Source organism: Anoplophora glabripennis, unplaced genomic scaffold, assembly GCF_000390285.2.
Source record: "Anoplophora glabripennis isolate ALB-LARVAE unplaced genomic scaffold, Agla_2.0 scaffold424, whole genome shotgun sequence".
NCBI classification, from domain to species: Eukaryota; Metazoa; Arthropoda; class Insecta; order Coleoptera; family Cerambycidae; genus Anoplophora; species Anoplophora glabripennis.
In genome coordinates this window covers 159,136-184,060 of record NW_019416585.1, presented here as the reverse complement: position 1 = coordinate 184,060, position 24,925 = coordinate 159,136, and the positions used below count along the sequence as shown (strand labels likewise).

General features: G+C 33.6%; 1 protein-coding gene across 3 annotated transcripts in view; it reads left to right on the top strand.

The window, feature by feature from the left end:
- LOC108909920 (trithorax group protein osa) overlaps positions 1–24,925 on the top strand; it is a 198,052-nt gene that overhangs the window by 20,224 nt on the left and 152,903 nt on the right. For all 3 annotated transcript variants that reach the window (XM_018714394.1, XM_018714393.1, XM_018714392.1), the window contains exon 2: positions 16,348–16,629. In XM_018714394.1, the coding sequence (XP_018569910.1) occupies positions 16,348–16,629 (282 nt within the window). The remainder of the gene's footprint in view (positions 1–16,347; positions 16,630–24,925) is intronic.

The following is a 24,925-nucleotide window of genomic DNA, read 5'->3' as shown; positions in this document are numbered from 1 at the left end:
CGAAATACAAAAGTTGCACGATTTTTTATGAAATTTTCGAATATGACAGTAGAAAAACAAATGAAGTTCAAACAAAATGGCCGCGGATGTTAAATTTGTTAATTTAAATGGAACACCCTGTATATTTTTACACATTTGGATAGAACGTTCCCTGTCGAGCACAGTCATATATGGTTTGTTGAGTCCATCTCTAACAATAAGCGAGACAATATTAAATAACCAAAATAACGTTTTTTATTAAGAAAATAAAATATTTTGTAATTGTTGGACGTTTTTCGGGCATTTCTGCCTTTTTTCCAGTTACGTAAGGATTTAGATTTATTTGACATATCGAACATTGATATAGTCCAAAATGGGTACAAGTATTTTAACTAAATCGTACTAATTAGTCCGTGAGGGGCTTATTTACTCATGGACAATGTTATATGGTAGGCCGTGACAGTGACATGTAATATTATGACAACATTGTTATTGTTTGACAGTTTGTATTATTATTTATTTAAAATGGGTTACACAGAATTGGAAAATTTAAACATTATAAGAATTAAGATAGAGTAGTTAAGATATTCTCCATAGTTTATTTTAATTCCTAATAATATTTCAATTTTCTACTTCTGTGTAACCCATTTTAATTAAATATTAATACAAACTGTCAAACAACAACAATGTTATCATGACATTACTACCTGTCACTGTCACGACCTACCATATATAAGATTGTCTATGAGTAATTGGCCGCACACAGTCTAATTAGTGAGATTTACTTAAAATACCTACGCATTTTGGACTATATCAGTGTCCGATATGTCAAAATATATTACAACTAAATCTAAATCTTTACGTAATTGGAAAGAAGGCAGAAATGCCTGAAAGAGGTCTAACAAATTACAAGATGTTTTATTTTCTTAATAAAAAAACATCATTTCGTTTTTTAATATTATCTCGCCTATTATTAGAGATGGACCCAACAAATCCTATATGACTATGCTCGACAGGGAACGTTCTATCCAAATATGAAAAAATATACAGGGTGTTCCATTTTAATTAACAAAGTTAACATCCGCGGCCATTTTGTTTGAACTTCATTTGTTTTTCTACTGTCATATTCGAAAACTTCATAAAAAATCGTGCAACTTTTGTATTTTACATTTTTTTTTTAACTCTTAAAACAAAAAAGTTAAAGGGGGTCAAAATATAGTGAATCACCCTGTACATTAAAAAAAAAGAATCATCAAAGTAACCTAAAGTCTTAAAAACTTAAAATAAATAAATCATGAGCTGGTAGAGAAACCACTTTAACCGCTCAGTTATTTGTCGAGAAACGAATAGAACGCATGAACGAAACTCAAGAACTTAAGACGCGCGAGATTTTTAAATTTTTCGATTTCTCGACACTTCTCGTCTCGAGTAAGGCCAGATTTCCCGGGAATTCTCGCTTCGAGAAGTCTCGACCAGAAACCCTAGTATCCACTACACAGATCTTTTGTAGATAAAAGGGTAGGATAAAAAAAAAGAGAATGTTAAGATCCGAGACAATAACGCGATTTTCCGTATTTTTGGGATGATTTTCGCGATTTAAAAAAAACTAGAGGGTGATAGAGCAATTTTGGCCCCGGATTCGGTTTTAGCTCGTCAAAATACATATAAAATTGTCTTATTCTGCTGGTTCCCACGTTTATCTCAACCTTCGGACCCGTGCTCAAGCGAGAATTTGAAGATTTTTCGTGTTTTTGGGGTATTTTTTCGCGATTTAAAAAAACTGGAGGGTGATGGGGCAATTTTGACTCCGGATTCGGTTTCAGCGCGTCAAAATACATGAGGATAGGTGGGTCTGTGTTATTAGTTAATATTAATATTTGTTCATATCGTAACCAGTAAAGGGTAATAGTTATTAAAATAATTATTATATGTCATTATCTAGTAATTTAGCATGGCTTTCTAAAGACCCTTTGAAACGGAAGATAACGAAATAACCCGGGAAAATCCCCAAATAGTCGAGCCGGTTTTTGTCCAAAGCGTCGAAACAAACTCAGAGTTTAAAAACAAAGATTTACACGTACCAAGTTAACGTATTATTTTAAATATATATGAATTATATCTTTGAAAAGAGAAAATAGTGAACAATGTGAAAAAGAAATTAGGAAACGGATTGGCGAATTAACTAAAATACCAAAAACGACAATTTATGGCGTAATTAAAGAAAGAGACGTTATTAATCACGGTACAAAGAAGAAACGGAAAAAACAAAATTAAAGAATATTGACGATTTTACCAGAGATGTACGCACAATTACATATATGTATAAAGAAAATAAAGTTCCTACTTTAAACATGATTCGAGATAAATGAAGCGATTATCCTGATTATAATTATAAATCTTTAGATACTTTACGCCATGTTTTATTACAATGTGGTTTTAAACATACAAAACTTGACAATCGTATGGTAATTATGGAATCACGACGTATGGTTGCACTTCCGGAAGATTATTTACAAAAAAATCGAGAATATCGTCAACTAAATAGGAATATAGCTCGGAATATAGTATATATATAGGGCATTTTTCTGGACGCCTATGGATTCCATAGAGTTTATGAGTTAAATGTTTTTATGCGGTTCCAACTGATATCGTAACGACTTTACAGACTACTCTTAATTTAAGGCAAATTGGAAATTGTTAACAAGGTGCGTTAGCACTTTTTTTGGACTATATGTCCCTTATTATTTAACATGACGATTCTTTAATATTTTTGTATCTTCAATGTTTACCTATACACAAATTGATAGAATTGAGATAAAAAATATTTGCATGACTAGCAAAAAGTAATCACATCTCATTTTACTTAAAATTAGTCTCATTGTTTTATAATTATAAATAGACAAACAAATGTATATAATATTCTTCAAGTGATAAAAAATATCTTACTTCATATTGAAGTAATTATTATGATTAAAAAATATTTCCTTCATAAATTTAAAACTTGACTGAAGTATTCATTTAATATTTAATCGAAGAATGGGATCAGATCGCAATTGTGATCATTTAATTTTTTATATTTTATCAAGAAGGCGTTTTCTATTAGTATTTAAAATATTATTTTGGGATACTTTCTACTTCTCGGAAGAGGTGCAAGTGAGGCGCAATTAAATCATGATAATTCAGGGATGATGAGCGAACAGTGCTCTTTTGTTTTTTTTTATTGTATATTATAGTCCCTTAACGTTTGTTTTAGTATGCATAGAAAAAAATGGTAATAAATTGTAGGATCATTGATTTAACTATTTTTATTGATATGCCGATAATGTTGATATTTATAAACATGTTTTAGATAAAATGGTATTAGTTTTAACGTTATCATTCAGTTATTTCTGAACATTATAGATAAATTAATGATTTTGTACTGACAGGACGGTAAAATGTTGATAAACTTTTCAGTATTATTTATTTATATTCAATTAAAAAATAAATAAAATTACAAGTACATATTGTACCGGAATTTATCGTAATGCTAAAAACACATTTGCATATCTTTGTAATTATTTATTTGGCACATTTGACGTTGTCGGTTCGATAGCAAAATTTTCGATAACGAAAACAAGTTTTTCGAAATGTTAACTGCAATGTGTTGCAAGCACTTTTTCATTGTGAGATATTTCTGCTTAGGGAAAACTAAATTTATAAAATCCACCTCTGACCTTTTTGGGCAAAGTAGTATTTATTTAAAAATTTTCGTTCCAGTGTAGCAGAAATACCCAATTAAATAAAATGGGTGAAATATTTGCATGTCTCTTGACATCAACTTTATCAATTAATTTTAAGAGAAAATGCTTGTGTATTTTTATTTAATTAGGTGGGTATTTACAGTTAAGTTTTAATTGGATAATCAAAATTTTTATAATTCAATTATTTAATATGTGTATTTCGCAAATCGGCATAAAATACACTTACAAAACAAATAAAAACTTATTTAAAACTGAAACATAAATATCTCTATACAGCGTGTTTCGCATAAGAACCGACACAGAGCAGGGGCATGTAGGGGAACCCAAAACATGGAGGTTTAACACAACTTACCTTTATACTAAGCTGCACCCCTGAAAAGTTATAGGCCTTGAAAGTGGGGTTTCAAATTTCGAAAAAAATCAATATATATTTGAACTTAGAAAAACCAAATTTGGTACACGGTATGATTGTACCAAGAGAGAATTAATCGACAATAAATAGAGTTCAATTGAAGTATTTTAAAGGGTTGAATGATGTGAATGAAGGGTTGATGATGCACCATTAAAATGTGACAGAATGTTTAAACCCGTCGGTGAACTTAAAAAATTATTATTCTATTTTCTGATGAATTTAATTCTAAAACTTTTCTTACTGTTGTTAGTTTTCAAAAAACTTTGTCGTTTTCAACAAAAGCACGAATAACTAATAATACGTGTTGTAGCTGTCCAGGTAGCTGTGTTATTTCATCGAAAATTCAACGCTAACGCGTTTATTACATGAACTATCAATATAAAACTTTTTGAAAATAAAAGTTTATCCCTTTCTTTAATTGTTTCTAAAATCCCGTTCTTCTTTTCTCCTTTTTTTTTACCATAAGTTTTATTTAATGCAAAAAGAACGAATTTCTTAGCGGCTTGTGCCTGGCCCTGAAACAATTTGTTTATAACGCTGTTTTTCGCGTCCTACTTTGTTAGCTGTAAAGGGCAACTTAATTTCAACTTTTTGAAAGTTTTCTTTTTCGATACTTTTCTATGGATCAATTAAAACCTATATCTACGATATTAATTTCTTAAATTAAGGTTTGGTAATTAAACAATTAGTTGCAAAGAAAGGCACGAAATTAATTAACAAATTAATTTTCCGATATGTCATCTAGATTTTCATGGACAGTAAAAAAGTTAAAAAACACGTAATTTTGCAACTTTTTGCAATTTGCCAACTTAAGGCCGCATTTCATTGAGGCTGCTGCAGCCTGGCAGGACCTACCTACAATCGCGCTTGAAAATAACAACCCTGTATACCAGCCCAGAATGAGTGTATACTCCATTACTTGCACTACGTTTTGGACCTGCCAGGCTGGACCAGCCTCGGTGAAATTCAGCCTTTAGCGTCACTTCTTTCGAGTAACTTTTTTAATATTATTATTTTACATACCCTTCCCCGTCATAAAGTGCAATAAAATGTCTACTAATAATTTTTTCACGTTCAAACTCTTTTATTCGACTGGAGACTGGAGAAGATATTGTCATACTTATGCTTTTCCGATATTAAATTTGTAAATGTATCTTTAAAATTTTTATTGAGAGAAAAATACTATTCCATAAAAGGTATTTTATAACAACTCTTATATACAGGGTGTAACACACAGAAGCTACCTATGACCTGTAGAAACACGTATCATTAGTTAATTTTTTCAAATTCCGTCTTGAAAACTTTTTTTTTAAACTTTTTTAATAATTTTCCTACCGCGCCTCTGGACAAGCTAGTGTGATCTCAAATCACAGAGCACCTAGCTAGAGTGTACGTTTCCTATCCCAAAGCATGGGAACCGATGAAGTCAAATTGCGGAAAAGTGGAGTGGCGAGGTAATCTGAGCGCGCATACTTTGAACAGGTCCGGATTAAGCAATATTTTTTAACTGATGACAAATATTCATTTTTCAAGTTTGGAATTCAGAAAATAATATATTTTAATGCCTTGCTTATATTAAATAAACCCACAAAATAATTTATATACAGGCTGTTACAAATTCGCTCCTCCCTACAGGGATCTTGGAAACGGTAAGAGGTACGAAGTAGCTTAAATGGGGGCAAAGTTGCGTAATTAGGGGACCAACATTATGCCTCTAAAAAATCAAGGCTAACATGATTAGTTTTCGAAATATTTGAAAAAAAAAACGAAATTTTGGAAATCCGTTTTTGTTTCATTTCAGCCTTGTTTGATATTGAAAAAAGAGGAACACTTTCTCATTGCCACTTTTTGCCTTCTATCGAATGGCATAATGAATTTTTGTGTGTAACGTTTCGTCTCTCCAGGACCATCATCAATTTAATTTTTTTAAATACGACCCTGGAAATTTTATTACATTTACTGTCTCCGCCCGAACCAGATTCAGACGTTTTGTCTCGAAAAATTCATCTTTAGTGTATTCGTTCCAAATTTATTTAAATTTTTTATTTAGATTTCTTTGTTTATTGAATTATCGCAGACTGTAAGTGTCGTTAGACCCTGTGAAATCCATTTAGTTATTTAAACTATTACCACCACGCGTTACAATAAAACATTTATTATCATTAACTATTACCATCACTTGATCATATATAACTCAATAAGTTGTGTCAAAATTAAAACATTATTACAATTTTAATTTTATTATGACAAATTCTTAAAAAATGCACATGAACAACCAAAACGCCAACTCAATATTATTCTTTAAAAAATTTCAGTAAATGTTCAAAAACATTTTCGTTTTGGCAAAGGTTGAAAATGAGATCAGCGTAATATTATCGGAATTTATTATATCTGTAACCGCAACTGTGAAAGAGCATGTCAGATGTATTTGTATGAATATCCCGAAAAAAAATAGATCGGAATTTGTTTGAATTTTGAGCACTCGAGAAACATATGGACACGGGAATAAAACTCTAATATTTTTTTATTTTAATGGGTGCTGGTAATAGTTTAAATAACTAGATGGATTTCACAGGGTCTAACGACACTTGCAGTGTACGATAATTCAATAAACAAAGAAATCTATATAAAAAATTTAGATAAATTTGGAACGAATACACTGACGACGAATTTTTCGAGACAAAACATTTGAATCTGGACCGGGCTGAGACAGTACAGTATTGGAGGTCATGAAAGCTTGCAAAAAATGTAATAAAATTTCTATGGTGGTATTTAAAAAAATGAAGTTGATGATGGTCCTGGAGAGACGAAACGTTACATATAAAAATTGATTATGCCATTCGATAAAGGGCAAAAAGTGGCCATGAGAAAGTGTTCCTTTTTTCAGTATCACCTCAAACGAGGCTGAAATGAAACAAAAACGGATTTCCAAAATTTCGATTTTTTTCAAATATTTCAAATAAGCCATAATTTTTTAGAGGCATAATGTTGGTCCCCTGATTACGCAACTTTGCCCCCATTTAAGCTAGTTTGTATCTCTTACCGTTTTCGAGATCCCTGTAGTGAGAAGCGAATTTGTAACAGCCTGTATATTTATTGTCCTTCAAGTAATATTAGTTTATTTAATATTTGTCTTTTAGTATATTTCACTGAATTAAATATTTTAACTTCATGATTTATTATCGCATCGATATACTTTTCACATATGTACAGTCCTCACAAGCTCTTATCCATATTTTTAAATAAGTTCACATTCAAAGAGTTCTTTAATACATGATACACACTTTTATTTTTCTGTAGCTTGGGTATACTGTTTTTATAGGAGTTATTAAAAAAATATATTATATCTATTTCTTAAATTGTCATTTTTCTTTTTTAAACGACAGTTTGCTTACCACTCTTGGCAAGTTTAAAGTTGGCACTGCATTTTTGGATAAATTTCTAGCGCGGTTTTTATTAATAATAATAATATGATTGCACAAATAAAACAATATATTTAATAAAATACTAACAATGTTAATACAACGAATGTCTAACAGCGACTGAGAGCGCGAGGCTGGCTAGGCTGAGGTTGGGCTGATGGTTGGCTTCACCGGCTTGCTTCTACAGTTCAGTCTATTTTGTCTATGTCTTAAACAACGGCAGATGTTAGTCGCAATGCATACACAATTGACAACTGGGCTGTGCATCGTTGCCAAATCTCATAATTTAAAAAAAAGATTATTGAAAAGCACATTTCACATCACCCGCCGTGAGGTACTGCTCTTGGAATTATCCATCAGATATCGTCTTCTTGAATCGTTTTCTTCGGACAGAAAGTAGGCTCTAATCATATCAGTTTTTTCTTGATGCATTTTCATAATATCACTTAAAAACTTGAAAAAGAAAACACAATACACTGTACTGTACTGTAACTACGTAATATCATTAAACACTGAAATAAATAACTTTATAAGGTTATCCACTTACACCACACAACGGTACTATACGAACAGCTTTTCACAAAACGATATAGTCGAGTACTAAATAAGAATGTAAGAGACGATATTTGACTTGTCAGTGCTGCGAGAAACAACTACTCCGAGAGCTATTTGCCTCTACCGGCATTGAATTATACTATACTCGCAAACACCTAGTGCAACAGCTAGGATCGTTTGTCAGTTTAACCACCAGACACATACCGGTTTCGGACTTATTAGTCCTCATCAGTGTGGCATAGGTGCGACAACCGACAAACGACCCAGCTGTTCTTCGTCGTATCATCACGAAGAGGAAATACATTGTATGCGGGAGCCAATATATATACAGGGTGATTCAGAACATCAAAAAAAAATTCTGGATGTACAGGGGACTCTTACAAATACAATTTTGTAAAGAATAAATCAAAAAGTGCAGTTCGAAAATGATTTAAAAATACACTTCTGCATGCCACTGGAAACTGGTCCACTGTAAAACCTGACCTGGCACAATGCGACCGTCAAGGCGGCAGTGATAAAAACGGGCAAAAACTTGAAAGAATTTCGCAAGGAAAAAAATAAATAGAATTTTATAGCACATACTTTATATCAGCAAATTTAACTGATTTTACCGCTATTGTTATTATTAATTAATAAAATTCATTTGTGGTTTTAAATAATAAAATAATTTGACATACCTGATGTCACAATAACTGTTCAAAATTTTGTTCACCGACGTGTAAACACATTTGGGTCCGTCTTACTCAGTTTCTACGAACTAACACAAATTATGTCTTGTTTCATCATAACACAAATACTTCACCATAATACAAATGTTTTCTTGCTTCACCATAAACTAAAACTATATCCATCAACTCCCGAGTTGCTATACACGCAAGCCATTTTTGACACTAACTACTAAAAAACTATTATAAACATCGGATTTCAGTATTCGGAGTCGCTGAGGCCACGCGGCTGTCCAGGCGTATTACGAATGACACTAGAAACTACAGTTGTCCAGCTATGTAATGGTTGAAAGCACTACAACTTCAATAATTTTTTTCTCGGAAACTATAAGGATTTTACAAAAATTTTTTTTTACAATATTGACTCCATTTCTCTTGCCGCATCTATTCCCAAATTTTTTTGGATAAGTTGTGAATCACCCTGTATATATATGAGACGATATATTCGACCAATCCCGTTCCGCCGAATTAACGTGGCAGTTTGTATTTAACGCATTTATTCGTCATATTAGAACACTTGCAACTTGTAAACAGAACATCGGAAGCTTTCCTCTGTTGCCCCACTTACATAACAGTAAAACTAGGTCAGTGACCTCAGTGTTACAGGTCATTGACACTGACATTCAAAGTAAAATATACACTGCTTAAAAAACAGTAACACAAAAATGTTTGTACCTAAAACTTGAAACGATTAAAAAATGTTTTCGTATTAATCAGATTAGTATTTTCATTTATTTTTTATTGTTAGTTTTTTAAAACTAACAAAAATAATTATTTTAAAACAAATATGTTTTATTTACAGTTAGTATGTACATATCAATATTGGTTAATAATTAAATACTTAATAAATCATGTAAAAATTAAAATTTGTTTAAAAATAAAAGGTTACCGACGAAATAAAAAATAATTTCTTGGACACTTGATGGAGTTTATTTTCTCTATTATTCCATTAAAAAATATTCCCGCCAATGCTCCAAGCGCCACTTCGAAGGATTTATCTCCTATAGTTGTTAATTCTCTTAACGACTACTTTGGTACAATATACAGCTGTAGCATCCATTAATTCCATTCCATTAAAATTTATTACAGTATTATTTTCGTTATTTAAATCAAGTGAACATATGGTGTTTTTAACAATTATTATTATTCAAATCATAATTTCTTGAGGGATTGAAATAAAAATTTGAAAAAAATCATGAAAACTGTCTTAAATGGGGACTAAATAATATCAAAAAATCATTAAAATTAGAAATGGTCCGGTCACGACTTCAGTGATTTAGCATGAAATGCCCCATATTTAGTTAATTACTCAAGTAAAACAGAGAGACCGAGGTTGGGGAGGGAGATGACGCATGCGCGCATCGTGTATGTGGCGTAAATAATTGTTTTAATACCTAATATAACAGAACAATTTTTATGATTCCTGATCTGACAGTTGTAAGTCCTCCCTACGAGGGACTGAAAAAGATAAAGTAATAAAAAACATTCTGATATATTAATTGCTGCAGGTGGTTTTCACTCCCGCACCGATCTTGAAAAAATTACATTTTACAATATAAAAGCCTTTTTTCGCGAGCCGCGAAGCGCCCCGACCTCCTTCCTTTGTGTCGTAGGGGTATTTCGGTGGAGGCTTGTCCGCGTTTTCCTAGGTAAATTTTCGTTTTCCAGGGTCTCCTTGGCGAAAACGGCAAATTTTCGCTGTGGGAGAGAGACAGAACTCGACGGGAACATCCATCGACGGACGTTTTGAGGGTCGATTTGAAATACTAAAAGCTTTTTTTCGATTACCGATCGAGGGTTTGCTCAGCTTTTACGCGCGAGTTTCGTCCTTTCTTCGTCGCCACGGGACGTTTTCGAAGAGTATATTTTGCTATTTAACGCCAAAATTTGCTTTTTAAAAAGGTTCTGCCGAAGGCCCGAGAAAAAGGTCAACTCCGCATCAGCGGAGTTTGCCGACCTTTCTAGTGATATAATAATTTATGTGACCTAAACGAGAAAATTATGAATGAAGTAACTGATATCAATGAAAAGGTTTATTGGACTCCATTAGATGAAAGTTTAAAGGATATCTTATATTGGAATCTATCTTCTGAAACCTTAAATTTCATTAAAACCAAAATTATTCATTTGTATGGTTAGTACTGTTAGCAGATTGGAAAGTGAAATGAGAGAAATCTATTTACACAGACCACAAGCTACTTGGGTTTTCTGAACCGTATTTCTATTACAATAAACCCTTAAAGATTACACTAGTGCGAATTCGCACCACTGTTTTTTTTAACAGTTGGCATTTCTCAGGTAGCTGTTGCCGAGTGTTCCCCCACTACAATAATTCCTTCGATAGCCTAAACAATCGAGCCGTATCACAGCCGACCTTCATCTGATACTGTCGGCCAAACTAGAGAGTGAAAAATCCAATCGATGCGAATTTACACTAGTGTGACTTTAATGTGGGCAAAAGTGTGGCTGAATATACATATATCATATATAAGTGAATTGAAATTCAAATTTCCGATTTTTTTCACCTCATTTTACATGTCGAACAGACTAGAACATTGTTTATGTAGTTATTGTTAATAATTCAAATTCATATTCATAATTCAAATAATTAATTTAAATATTTTTTTCATTAATAGTTTAATTTTTATTAATGGTTTATTTGTCAATAGTTATGGTTAATATTGTTTAAATTAATATTTTTATGCAAAATAAACATCAATTTACAGAAAATGAGCCAAAAATCACAATTTCAAAAAATGCCTATATTCGAGATACTGTGAAAAATCGATATCATTTTATCAGTAAGTATGGGGTATTTTTTTTTTGAGAAATATAGACTTTGAACTTCAAAATCCTTTTCTTTTACTTTTTCTGTAGCCATTTATCTCTGAAAATTTTACCCCAGTTTTGCTATAATAAATACGTTTGTTTTCGTTAACAAATAAAGAAGACATATAGGTTTAAAGTTGGCAAAATCCCAATTCGCACTAGCTACCTTTAAGGTAGCCCACCCCAAGTGTGACCTTTGAGGGTAAATATTATCTTGTTAAAACTGTAATCGATTCCATGCTGTCAAGAATGTCAACAATGTACCTACAGGGCGATTTACTACTTATACAAAAAAAATATAAAATATAATGTACAGGGCGATTCACTATATTTTGACGCCGCCCCATTAACTTTTTTATTTTTAGAATTATAAAAAAAATATGAAATGCAAAAGTTGCACAATTTTTTATGAAGTTTACGAAAATGGTAGTAGAAAAACAAATGAAGTCCAACCGAAATGGCCGCGGCTGTTAACTTTGGTAATTTAAATAGAACACCCTGTATATTTTTGCATATTTGGATATACCGCTCCTTGTCGAGCATAGTAATATAGGGTTTGGTGGGTAGTAAACTCGTAAACACATTTGGGCACGTCCGATCCTATTTTGACTGGTTCACTGCAAATGTTCTTATTTCTCGCTTGTCTTGCAGTCAGTCGTAAATTATTTGCAGCAGCATAGGTTGACGTAAATCATTAATAGTTTCGGCTTCAGTACGATATATTTCACTTTTTAAAAGTCAGTAAAAAAAGAGGGTTTAAGTCGAGAGACCACGGTATCCATGCTCCTCCTTTTTCAATCCACAGTTTGTAGAAAATGAGACCATCGTGCAAGAACTATATATGCTGTCAAAGAGCTAAGAGCTTCAAGAAGTCATAGCAGAACATTTCGAGGAAATTGGAGATACTGAAAACCATTCATTCGATTTGGCAATATGAACAGTGCAATTAAGGGGGTTATACATACTACCAAGGCGCATTGAAAAAACGAAGCTATTTTTGTTTTTTTTTTCTCAATTACTAAGCAATGAAAATAGAGTTTTGAGATATTATTTAATGTGTATTAACATGTACAAAAATATTTATATTTAAGGTAGAAAATGGTGCACTAGGTAACGAACGAATATTTTTCAGAGGAGGAAAGCGGCGTGGCTCCGAGCACAACCTGAGGAAAGAAAAACATTTTTTTCTTAATCTACACGAATTTTTCTTTGGAAGATTCGAGGAAGTTTAACTGACTTGTACCGGCCAAAACCACCAATATACTGTATAATATACTTAAAATGCTGCTCGCAACAGAGCGGCCCTTTCAAATGTTTCGAAGCACTCAGGGTCGTCTCGGAGAATAAGCTTGTTTATCAAAGCTTGTCCCCCAAAATAGTTTTTGATTATCATTTTTGAATAGTTTATGCATCATTTGAGCCAATAAAAAAATCGGAATAAAATTCCCTAAGCAATCGTCGATAATTCCTGCCCAAACACATAAAGAAAATGTGGATTTTCTCTAGTCTCAGTTTTGTTCAGCAACATAGCCCAACGTTTGGCGCCGTGTCGCTGATTGTTATTGGTCTCTTCCGCGGTACTGGTCCTACGTTGGGCGCCACGACGCGGTTGCGCCTCGTCCTGGTTCGATCTTGGCGGTTGAGACCTAGAATCTGCCCTAAGCACCATCATGATGGGACGGGAAGGATCGTAATGTCCAGGATCTATCTTCACTTCCGGTGCCAGCCAGTGCGTTAGACACCTGCTCTTTTGTGTTACCATGCACTTGGTTCGGGTCTGATATAGTAAGTATCTGAAAATAACTGTCTTTAGTTCACTATGTACTGACTCCTTGGAGTGCATGTGCTGAAGCATTTAGACATATTTGGTATTTTTTGTAGAAAAAAAAATAACTCGAGAATAAGGCAAATATGCATATATCGTTTATTTGAATTCTGCTTGCTTTATTTGATTGCTGCTCATTTTGGCTCGCGACGTTTGCGTGGTTTGGTCGCTCGGTAGTAGTTGGTTATCTGAAACTAGACAGATTTAATTCCGACCCGGAGATATTGCGGGAGACGGCTTTTGGTGTCGATCCATCCTCTTGAAACTTTGAAAAGTGGGATGAAATTTGAAATTTTTTATTTCTCTCGTCTCTCGTCGGCGGTCTCAGGGAGGCTTTGGCATAGAACGTGGTCATCGTCCGACGCCGCCGTGGGGGTGGCTGCGCCTGTTCGATATCGTCGTGGTGGCTCGACGGTGATTTTTTTCAATTGTAGTTTAGTGATATTTGAATGGTGCGGCGTTCGTCTGGGTGTCTCCAGTTGTTGTGTTGAACGGCGTTTGGGAGGGTAGAAGACCGTTGGTACCGTCTTGGGAGCTTCGAGCAGAATTTCGAAACATCCGTGAACTTTGGAAAGTTCGTCCAACATTCTATTACGGCTTGCAGAGCTACTTAGGAGTGTTGTTGTAGTCTGCGTTAGATATATTCGTATGAGTAATATGGGTTTCGAGCGTTTTGATAGGTGGCTTCGAAACATCGGTGAATTTTGAAGCGAAAAACTTAAGGAACCTTTAAATAAACACAACTTCAGCAATGCAGTGTTCGCCATTAAATTTTTCTAGAAAATCACGCCCTTACCTACTTCTTGTTTATCCCGGGAAAAACGAGAAACCCGTAAAAGTATGTTGAATTTGGCCTCTCTGTAGGTTGTAACGGCATTGTTTACGGCAACATCTAAATGTGGCAATATTACATCTATGCTAAGAAGCTGATTAGTGATTAGTGACAGATGTGTCATGCTGACGTGAATGTGGCACTCTCGATGATAGCTTTAGTATAAACATGAAGGTACATATGCAGACTTAAAAATAATGCCCATGTGCATCACAGTTGGATAAATCTAAATTAAATCTTAATTAATTTTAATTTTACAAACAAAATTAAACTTAAATATTTGTTGCCATTACAATTTTAATTAAACACAATGTATTCGTTTAAATTCTAAAGACCAAAAAAATTAATCATTGAGGTAGAAAGTTTTATTTTTTTAGGGGTGGCAGGAGGAAAATTCCTGCGTCACTGGCCACATTGTACTGAAAGCTGTAGTTGCAACATTTTTTTTTAATCTAGTGAAAGGTAGTTTATTTCTCTGTGAAATATACGGTAACCTACTTTTTTTTCTCTCATCTACTAATTAATGATTCAGGTAAATGTCTATATTTATTTCGTTTTACCATTTACATTTTTTCACCCATAATTCGATTGTAAGGGTATGCATCATAGCATTTCCTATAAGGTACCTATGTTAAATATTCAAATTTTTGGCATTAATTGAAAACAAAAATAAATTGGAAAATAATTTGAGAATAATTCACAGATTTTGATTTCGCGTTACAATAATAGTTTATCGCAATAATACGAAATTGCATTTTTTCTTAGCACCCGATCCTCCTGAGGTAGATTTAAAAAAAAGGTTTATTTAATATTACCTTGAAGGTATAAAAAAATACCTACGCGTGAATATCTCTTAAGGGCTTAATGAAAATATTTTTCAAATAAAAGTTGTAGGGTTTTGAGGAGAACATCTAATGGTGACCTTGACCAGGACCTTCAAGGTCAATTTGATTTTTTCAAATGGAAACATTTTTGACACCAGAAATGAAAAGAGCAGAACATTTTACATCCGACTATGACCTTGACCATGACCTTCAAGGGCATTTGAAGGTCATTTAAATTTTTTGTTGCAAAATTCATTTCCGTCTTGCCGAATAGTGTACTCGGTGAATTTTGAGGGCGCTGATCGCGAATATGAAATTAGAATTTGAAAATATTCAAATCCAATTTAATTAACACTTTGAAAACGCTTCAACCTACGTTAAAACTCAAGGTCGAGCCGAGTATTCGACATATTGGATTCGCCGTATCGGATTTAACTATTACTAAATTCTGAGCTAGTCTGAGTTCAAAAACATTTGAATAAAAAATGCTTGCCGCAAAGGGTTAATGGGTATTCTGGAAAATTATGGCGAGCCCCACGTATCAAAAGATAAATATGAACAAGGTTAAAGTTTTGCCTGCAAAATACGAGAATGATCTTCAAATGACTTTTGAAACTTATGGTCATGATTAAGGTTATATCCGGAAGCAAAATTCTCCGCACTTTCTATTTTGGTCTGAAAGATACCGGTTTTATTTGAAAAATTAACTTGACCTTGAAAAGACCGCGAAGGTCAATGTTATAGATGGACGTGAAATGGCCCGCTCTTCTCATTTCTGGTCTCAAAAGTAGAATTTTACAAATAAAACTAAAATGACCTTGAAGGTCATGATCAAGGTCATAGTCGGGTGTAAAATTTTCTGCTCTTTTCATTTCTAGTGTCAAAAATATGTTTCCATTTGAAAAAATCTACTTGACCTTGAAATGACCTTGAAGGTCATGGTCAAGCTCACCATTAGATGTCCCCCTCAAAACCCTTCAACTTTTATATGAAAAATTTGTTCATTAATCCCTTAAGAGATATTCACGTGTATTTTTTTAAAAGGGACACCCGGTATAAACTGTTTATTAACATAGATATGCCGTATAATATTCAGTATTCCATTTTTTCCAATCTCGTTTTTGTATTTTTTGTATGTCTTGGCTTGTAATTATGCAGTGTACTTTTAAATAAAATAAAAATTTTTTCTCTTTCGTTCCAGTTGTCACCGGCTTACGGAGGTGGTTCCTCGCCTAGTCCTAGTTACGGGGAGAGTCGATCGGGTTGGCCTGGCGGCCCATCAGGTCCTGGACAACACGGGCCAGGCAGTCCAGGCCAGCAGAATTCATCGGTGCCTGTGAGCCAGCCGTCACCACAACCTCCGAGTCATTCTCCTGGGCCCGGCCCTGGAATGCCCCCTAGCCCCCAACATCAACCGCATCAGGGATTCCCTTCTCGACCCGCACCACCAACTACCCCAAATGCACATGCTCCAGATGCAGCGGTAAGTCAGGCTTTTCACTAGTGCTTAGATGTATGTAAGTCATCAACAGCCAAAAATGTACCGAATTTGGTATTGATATTTCAACTGATTATCAGGTCATCTTCAAATTGCTGTATTTTCCAAAGTAGTCGGAATTGATCTATAGCAGTGTTAATATTAACCAAAAAAACACCCTGAAGAAGTTTGGCAATCGAATTAAACGGCGCCTTCTATATTTAAAATATTACATTCATTTATATCATTTTCTTAGCAACTATTCAACTAGAAAAACCGACTAACATTTTTAATAATAAGTATGAAGTATGACACTTTCCCACTTCATAATTACAATTGCAGCTAATTTAAAAGGAAAGTTACTTTTTTATATTTTCTCATCAACAATGTTGGATTATTTTCTCAGACGTCTGCTAGAAGACATGCTGGTTTAATATTATATTACCGTTGTTTATAAAACGGTTAGGCATTTCATAAAAGGCGGTCAGATTGTCAAATTTTCGTTGACTTTGCGTTATTTTACTACGGGTAGGCGTTTTACGATGAATAACGCACGGCGAAATTATCAAATGTTTCCTGACTGAAGCATACATGGTAGAAAGGCTTACATTAAAATTTGAACGAATATTAACTTCAACTTAGCATCTTTATATTACATATTTATATATCTACTCTAAAGTAGATATAGTCACAAAATGTATTGCATTTCTAAATAAACATATAGGATACAGTGTGTTCACTGTCTCTATAAATCCTTCTTGCCCTTAAACTCTAAAAAATGTTACTACTTTCTTGTTATTCTATATAGGATGTTATATTTTTCTTAAAATTGTAAAGCTGCCACAAGCAAGGTACTTTGTTAAATATGGAAATATGTCACATATATTTTTAATAGGAAATTCAAAAGTGTCGTAATTATAAATTAAATGGCTTGGATACACTTATGATTCCCGTAATTAATCCATAAACTGATGATTAACAAAAAAAAAACATTGAATTCAGATCGGGACTTCTAGAAGGTTATAACATTTTACTGCATTCTCCTGTTACATTATGAAATTATGGATGTATTGTTACCGAGTTCTGAAATCCTAGTTGGTATTATAACCTTTAGAATTTTGGATATTGTTCAAATTCCAACCCTATAAGAAATATGTACCAAAATTACAATACCATTTCCAATACCAAGCAGGATTTCATAATTTAAACTAACTTTAAATAAATCTATAATCCAATGATGAAAGAAAACGATTCAGCAAAATTTTCTTACCTCCTAGAAGTGCCGATCTGATCCAAGGGATTTTCATTGTCATTTGTTAAGCAGTTTTGAGTATAATTACGAGAATCAATTGTGTCTAAACTTCTACTGTGAAAATTAAGCATTCTTGAATTTTCTACCACTTTTATTGCGGTTGGTGGGCTTGAAAGACATTTACCGATCGGCCAATCATGAGAAAAAACGAGTAAAACGCTATTTATACTGTTTATTATAAGTTATTTGCAATCAAGTCCCGCTTATTCTGTTCCGGGGCGCCGTTTTAGTTAGCACATGTGATGTAATGATGTAATTTTTTTAATCATTTTGAATCTTTGATTTTTACCATGATTAAGAGCCACTTTTATGTTTCTGGGCTACTGTTATGTGTGTTCTAACAATTTTGCATATTATTTGCTTAAAAAATGCTTGTTTAAATAATAACAATACTTTTTTTTACAATTGTTAATTAAGTTTTGTACGTATCGGCGCGCAAGCGCGTGAACGCGGCAGCGCGCAAGATTTTTTAACCGAATTTGAAACATTCAAGTAATCGCACGGGCCCGGTGGCATTCCTCTCGCGCGCGGACCGTTCGTTAATGTTAACTTTTACTGCTTCTAGTGCGTTTATTACATGTCTTACTATCCAATAGTTAATTAACAATTAACAAAAAAGCTATTTTGAGAACAAAGAAGCGTAGGTGATTTCCTTTTTTTAAAATTACCGTAAAATTAAGCTCTATTTAATGCAAAAAGAACGAATTCCCTAGCGACTTTTGCCTAATTGTCCAGTCAATGACCATTTTCCCGTATAATTTTGCCAAACAGCAGCGATTTTCATGAAAATTTGGATTTAAGTTCTACTTACCCTCTACTTCAAAGTTGACCTTGTGCCGGGGGTCGGTGGATGCCACTCCTCGGGGGTGAAAACTGTTTAATTGAGAATAACTTCGGGAATGGATATATTGACTAATTCTAAGCGACTTTTGTTCCATTATTCGCGAGTGAAAGTGTAGATTTTTTAANAGGGAGTAGGTAGGTATAACAAAAAAACACTTTACACACTTTGTCGACGTTTCGTTGTCATTACACCTTCAGGCCCCTGCGATTAAAACAGTTTTCGTTTTCGTGTAAGCGACTTTTGTTCCATTATTCGCGAGTGAAAGTGTAGATTTTTTAACAAAAAAAAAAAAAAACACTGTCAGATGGTTTTTCGCGAATAACTCAAGAAGTATTTTATAAAAAATGTAGCTTATAAAAAAACTAAAAGAATGGTGTGTTTATGGTGTCTGTAAACCCAATACAAGCGGAGTAATAGCTTACTGAAGGTTGGTTCTTATTCGTCAAACGCCAAAATTGAAAGTTTGAACGTGAAATAACCAAATAGTGGTCAAGATAGCTTAAAATTATGCATTATTTCGAAATAATTATGGGAAGCATGGATTTTCCTAAAACTTTTTAAAATTACTCAGCTTGAAGTGAAAAGAGAATTTTTATATTTTTGGAAAAAATTGTATTTTCTTCAAATATTGTAGGTTTTGCTTTTTTGATTTTTTTTTCTGTAGGATAAAAATTAAGTAAGATATGGCCGTTTAAAGTTGGCATATGTTCGTAAATAACAACTTGTTCAAGTCTTTTAAGCTCAAATCCTTAAAGATGAATAACCCGGGGACAATTTGTTTATAACGATGTTTTGCACGTCCTACTCTATTAGTTGTAAACGGCTACTTATTTTCAACTTTTTAAAATTTTTCTTTTTCGATACGTTTTTGTGGATCAATTATAACCTATATTCACGATATAACTTCTAAAATTAACGTTTAATAATTAAACAATTGCAAAAAACGAATGAAATTATTTAACAAATAGCTGGAGCAACAATTTCACGGTCAATCGAATCGGCCTTTGGCACACAAATATTGGTGCCAAAAAAAAAATTTCATCAATTTTCGAAAATTGATTTTTTCGTGTGCGACCTTTTTTTATAGTCAACGAATTGGTGAAATATGACTTTAGTTAAATTTAATTGTCTACCACATAAAATGACTTAATTTTCCGATAGGTCATCTAAATTTTCGTGGTCACTGAAGAAAATGTAAGTTTGTCACTTGCAATTTGCCAACTTAGCGTTACTTTTTTCATATCATTCTACCTTCCCTTCCCCGTTATAAAGTGCAATAGTGTCTACCGTCTACTAGTAATTTTTTCACGTTGAAACTAATTCGACTGGAGACTTATGTTTGCCAGTGTTCAGCGAATGGTCGGACCGGTCAAAGTCGTTTAGCGGACAAATATTTCGTTGGTCAGCCCAATCAGCTGATTGGGAATATTGAGCAGGTTTTAATACAGTTACTAAAGACCGTTCAGCGAATTGTTTGACTAAAGAAGTTTGAACAAACTAGTCTGACCATTCGCTGAACACAGCCTGAATTTAGAAATTTCATATCTATATTAAGCTAGATTAATGAGTAAATGTCAAATATCGTTTCATTTTATAAAACCATTAAAATATATGATATTTACAATATTGCATTTTTTAATACATCACATATGATTTACTATTTTTCTTTTCGTCAAAATATCCATTTTTACATAGTGCTTTGGAAAGAAAATATCCCATTACTTTGAAAGAAAGTTTGACTATTCAGTTAAACTTTTAGTCGCAATGTCAAAGTTCAGATACTTAATTAAAAATATAATTTTCACATGAAATAACAGTCAGATATTTTTCAAATGAATTAATCGATGTGTTTGAAGTATATCTCGGTCTTCTTTATTTCAAAATTGGACTTCTAGGTAAACTTTCACTTTGTCACTGAAAATTTAACTGAACTGTCAAAATTTCGTTTGATGGATCAGTTATATGTTTTATTTTCATAGCACTCTTTGCAAGTCAGTAATTTGATATATCGGCGAAAACAAAGAAGTAAACTATATATGGCACATTGTCGTAATTAGAAAAATTCGCCGAATTAAAATCGTGAAAATCCAATATGGGCCCATAAGAAAAACGTTGCATGTTATTTCTTCGTCTTGGTAGACGCCACGAATGTGTATAATAACGTCTAGTTTAAAAAGTCCCACTCTTTCTGTTTTCGAATAAAAATAATGTTTTTTGAAGTTTTCATTGATATTTGCGAAATGACTTGGCTTAGTTATTCATCGTAAATTTCTGCAACGTTGCCCTAATTCGACCAGCCTTGTAACTCTTAAGATAAAGCGAGATCTCAACGCTACAGCTCGGAAAAAGAGCACCTTGTATATATATGTAAATTGGTCTAAATCGACTAATTTTGGTCTCAGGATTATTCGAGTGATGTTCCAACCTTTCTAGGACATCCTGTATGTCTGCAAAGCGTTTTTTGGGCAAAAATCAATAAACATCTAACGAATTCTATTCAAACATATTATGTTGTGTTTTCATTATGATTGAAAAACCACAAGTTAAAGGAAAATCGTTTACTAATTCTGCTTAAAAATCTACAAAAAAAGAAAATCATCAAGAAGCGTTCTCGCAATTTAATTTTTCTGAAAGTTTTGAGTACTTTTCGTTTACTCGAGAAATATGAGAAGTCCTTCATAATTGTTGAATTGACCCACCCTGTACCTTGTACTAATTTAAAAATTATGTGAAAATATTCAAAATCGGATTGTAATTATTGCGGCGAGGCAAATTAGGAAGAACAAAGGATTGTAGATAATTGATGGGATGAGTAAAATCTATAAAATATAGTACTTCAATACAAGTCATTATTAACGGTTGGGTTTAGATATCAGTTTGTTACGTAACCATCTATCTAGCATGTAATTAAGCGCGGTCTTGACCTTTGCTGTTCCGGCTCGATTCGTAGACAACACGTGGACTGTATATAGGGATTCCGACTACAATTATATCATTGAAGCTTAAAATTTGTACACAATTTATTAGCTGTTGACAAGTGTGAGGCACTTTGTTTAGTTGCAGTGTATACAGGGTTGATATAAGATAAACCTATGTATAAATTCGACAACTGTGAAATAATTGAACTTTTCAAAAGACTTTATAAAACTGTTTTTTATTTCGCCGTTTCTTGATTTTCTATTATTTTAGAGTTTCTTGCACAGCGTCTCCTTGGCAGGAGTGTGTATGGCAGTTTTAGAGCTGTTGTGTATGACAGGTGAAAGCTGGGTACCCCGCATTAGGTAGGACGAACCTAGGCGGGTAGCTTGAGGAACTAAGAGAGTTCTGAGCTCGGTTTGCTATTTTTTAGAGAGAATATAACTCTAGAAATATTTTTTAAATATTGGTTATTTTGGGTTCTTTCAATTTAAAATGATTAGTATATCACACTGGTACAATACAGCGTATATAAGTAATTTGTGGGCGAGTACCCTGGCCAGATTCCAAACGCTGGTTATTGAACCTCAGGCCGGTCAGGTTGACGGTCAATCCCAGGGTATGGCAGCTGCGCAGGTGGTCCTGATGAAAAGGCCGCCTTAGATAGGCACAATGGTCGGTTCTGGATTTCACTGCCCTTTCGATTTTTGGACAATGGAATGAACCATCGCCCTGCTTTGGTTTCGTGGCTGTATTAATGGTGTTTTGCTTTCGTCCATTTCGGACTTCGTCGAATTTAGAAAACTTGTGTTTTCCGAAATCCAAACCTGGAACGACTTTCCTTCCTTCAGATCGCTCCGTTGGCAATAGGCTGCGCCTGAGTCGACGAAACTGGGAATTGAGGTGAATTGTGGAAATTCCCGTAGCGCGTTGTCTTCGGCTTCCCCGCTGAGAGTATCGGCCTCTGGCGGTGTGATCTGCTTCGGATAAAGTGGTTTGGAGCGGTTTTTTTGGCACGACAACGGAAACTTTGGAAAACATGGTGATAATTCCCTTTCCTGCGCCTCGTTCTCTGCTTCCTTTGGAAGTCGGTTTGAATTCTTTGGGACAGAGTTCTCGGCTATGGCCGCGATGGCTTTGCAGTTCCGATTGGAAAGATCAATAAATTTTTCAAATCCGCTTGAGACATGGAAAGCAACAGTACAATAGATCCATGCAAATACCAAACTGTAAAAATAAATCAAAAAGGACATTTCGAAAATTATTTAAAAATATCTACACGTCTCTTTTGTTGAAAATGAGGGGGCGCATGCATCATCATGCAAAAACAACACTCAGTGTTGAACAATTAAGCACATCTTCAAGAAGTTGATGCAGTCATTTCGAAGAAAATTATCTTGTCGATTTGGCAATACGAAGGTACAATTAAGCGATCGTTGATGACTCCTGCGCAACCATTCAAATAAAAGTGCTGCTGGAAGTAATCCCGTTTAACCAGATGCGGATTTTCAAGTTCCCAGTTGAAACATTATCGGTTCCATTTCGTGTAAACACAACTTTATCTGTGACTAACTCATCAAATTGGGGATTTTTAGCATTTTGTTGTAAAATCTGTTGGTAGAGATACATTCCGATAATATGCGCCATATTGTTCCTTGGCTGCTATAATATGATGTGGACGCCTGCAACCATCATCTGGATTCGAAATATTAAAAAATGCAATAATGTAAGATGTTACAGCTCAAAAAAATGAAGTCCGCTGAAGAAATAGGACCTCTGTATAATCGAAAATAATTTAATAATCCCCTTAAAGTTATATGAACTTAGTAAGCATTCTGTATATTTCTGTAGACATTAACTTTTGAATGGAGATAAAAGTAGATCGCAATCATAAAAGCCACCTCTATATACGTTTTTAATATTAACTTGATGCAACCAGTTGGCGTCCTCATTAAAAGGAACAAGTATTTGGTATCGATTCGCCTGGAACAATCAAATGCCGAGATACGTAGCTGTGTATCTCTCTCGTTCACGCTTAGGCAAGGGTTGTACATTTTATAGGGGAGGGCCTAAGGTTGACTGAAATAATGATATTAACAAGTCATTATTATTATGTACAACAGTACAGTTATTTTACGTTGGGCTGTGATTTTTCTCTGGGGACGATTTTAATTACTATCGGGCTAACGTCTGACTTCGAAGGTTTAGTTGTTAGAGTTGTCTCAAAATCTTATGAGCATTAACCTTCATATGCGCAGAAACATAATTCCCACCGTTGTCTAAATTATTCTACGTCCTAAAAACATTACATCTATTATTCACAGTCTATCTCGAGCTCTCGTAGCGTAAACAAGGCTGATCCGATTACAAATATAATAAAATGCCCTATTCTTTATTATTTTAATTTAAGCAATAAAAAAATATATAACGAACGTTCGTTAGTTGACATTATTGATGCCCGTGCGCCTTATGAAGAATTATGCAGATACGCCACGCCTTTCGCGCATTTCGTGGCTCATGAGATTTTAAAACTACTCTAATACACAATGAACTCTGATTTCATAATTCTTCCAATGATCTTTAATCCATTTATGGTCCCATATTACTGTTTCTTTCTTTTTTTTATCGTATTATTTTCATCATTTCGTCTTCCTCTACTCAACAATCTATTTGCCTTTTTTTTTATCTGTATACTTTATACATATACTGTGTCACCCATTTCAAATGGAAACAAAAGTATTAATTTAATTAATATTAAAGGTTTTATCATTCATGTATTCCTAAATAATAAATAAATTAAACCAATAAAATATTCATCTGTGTTCTTCGTAAATGTGCTTTTCCGAATTAAACAATACTTAAACATTATTTTAATGGATGAATCAATTAAAATTACGAATAACAAGAAAACATGCAAATAAACACATAAGCCATAAACATTGAAACATGATATTAAATATAATTTATGTAATAATTGTTTTGAAGAAGAACACATTAGTCTGCATTTCGCTAACCAATTTTTGCTAAATTTAACACCAAAAAAAACGAAAAGTATGCTTTGATAACTGAAAATTGTTGGGATTATGGGTAGAGCCAAAACACTTTAATAATTAAAAGATATTGTTTATTCACTTATTCAGATATCGCATCTATTCTGTGTCGAATCAGATTGAAAACTAAAAATTATCTCTTAAGCTTAGTGCTACAATATACCTTTGTATGTTTATAAG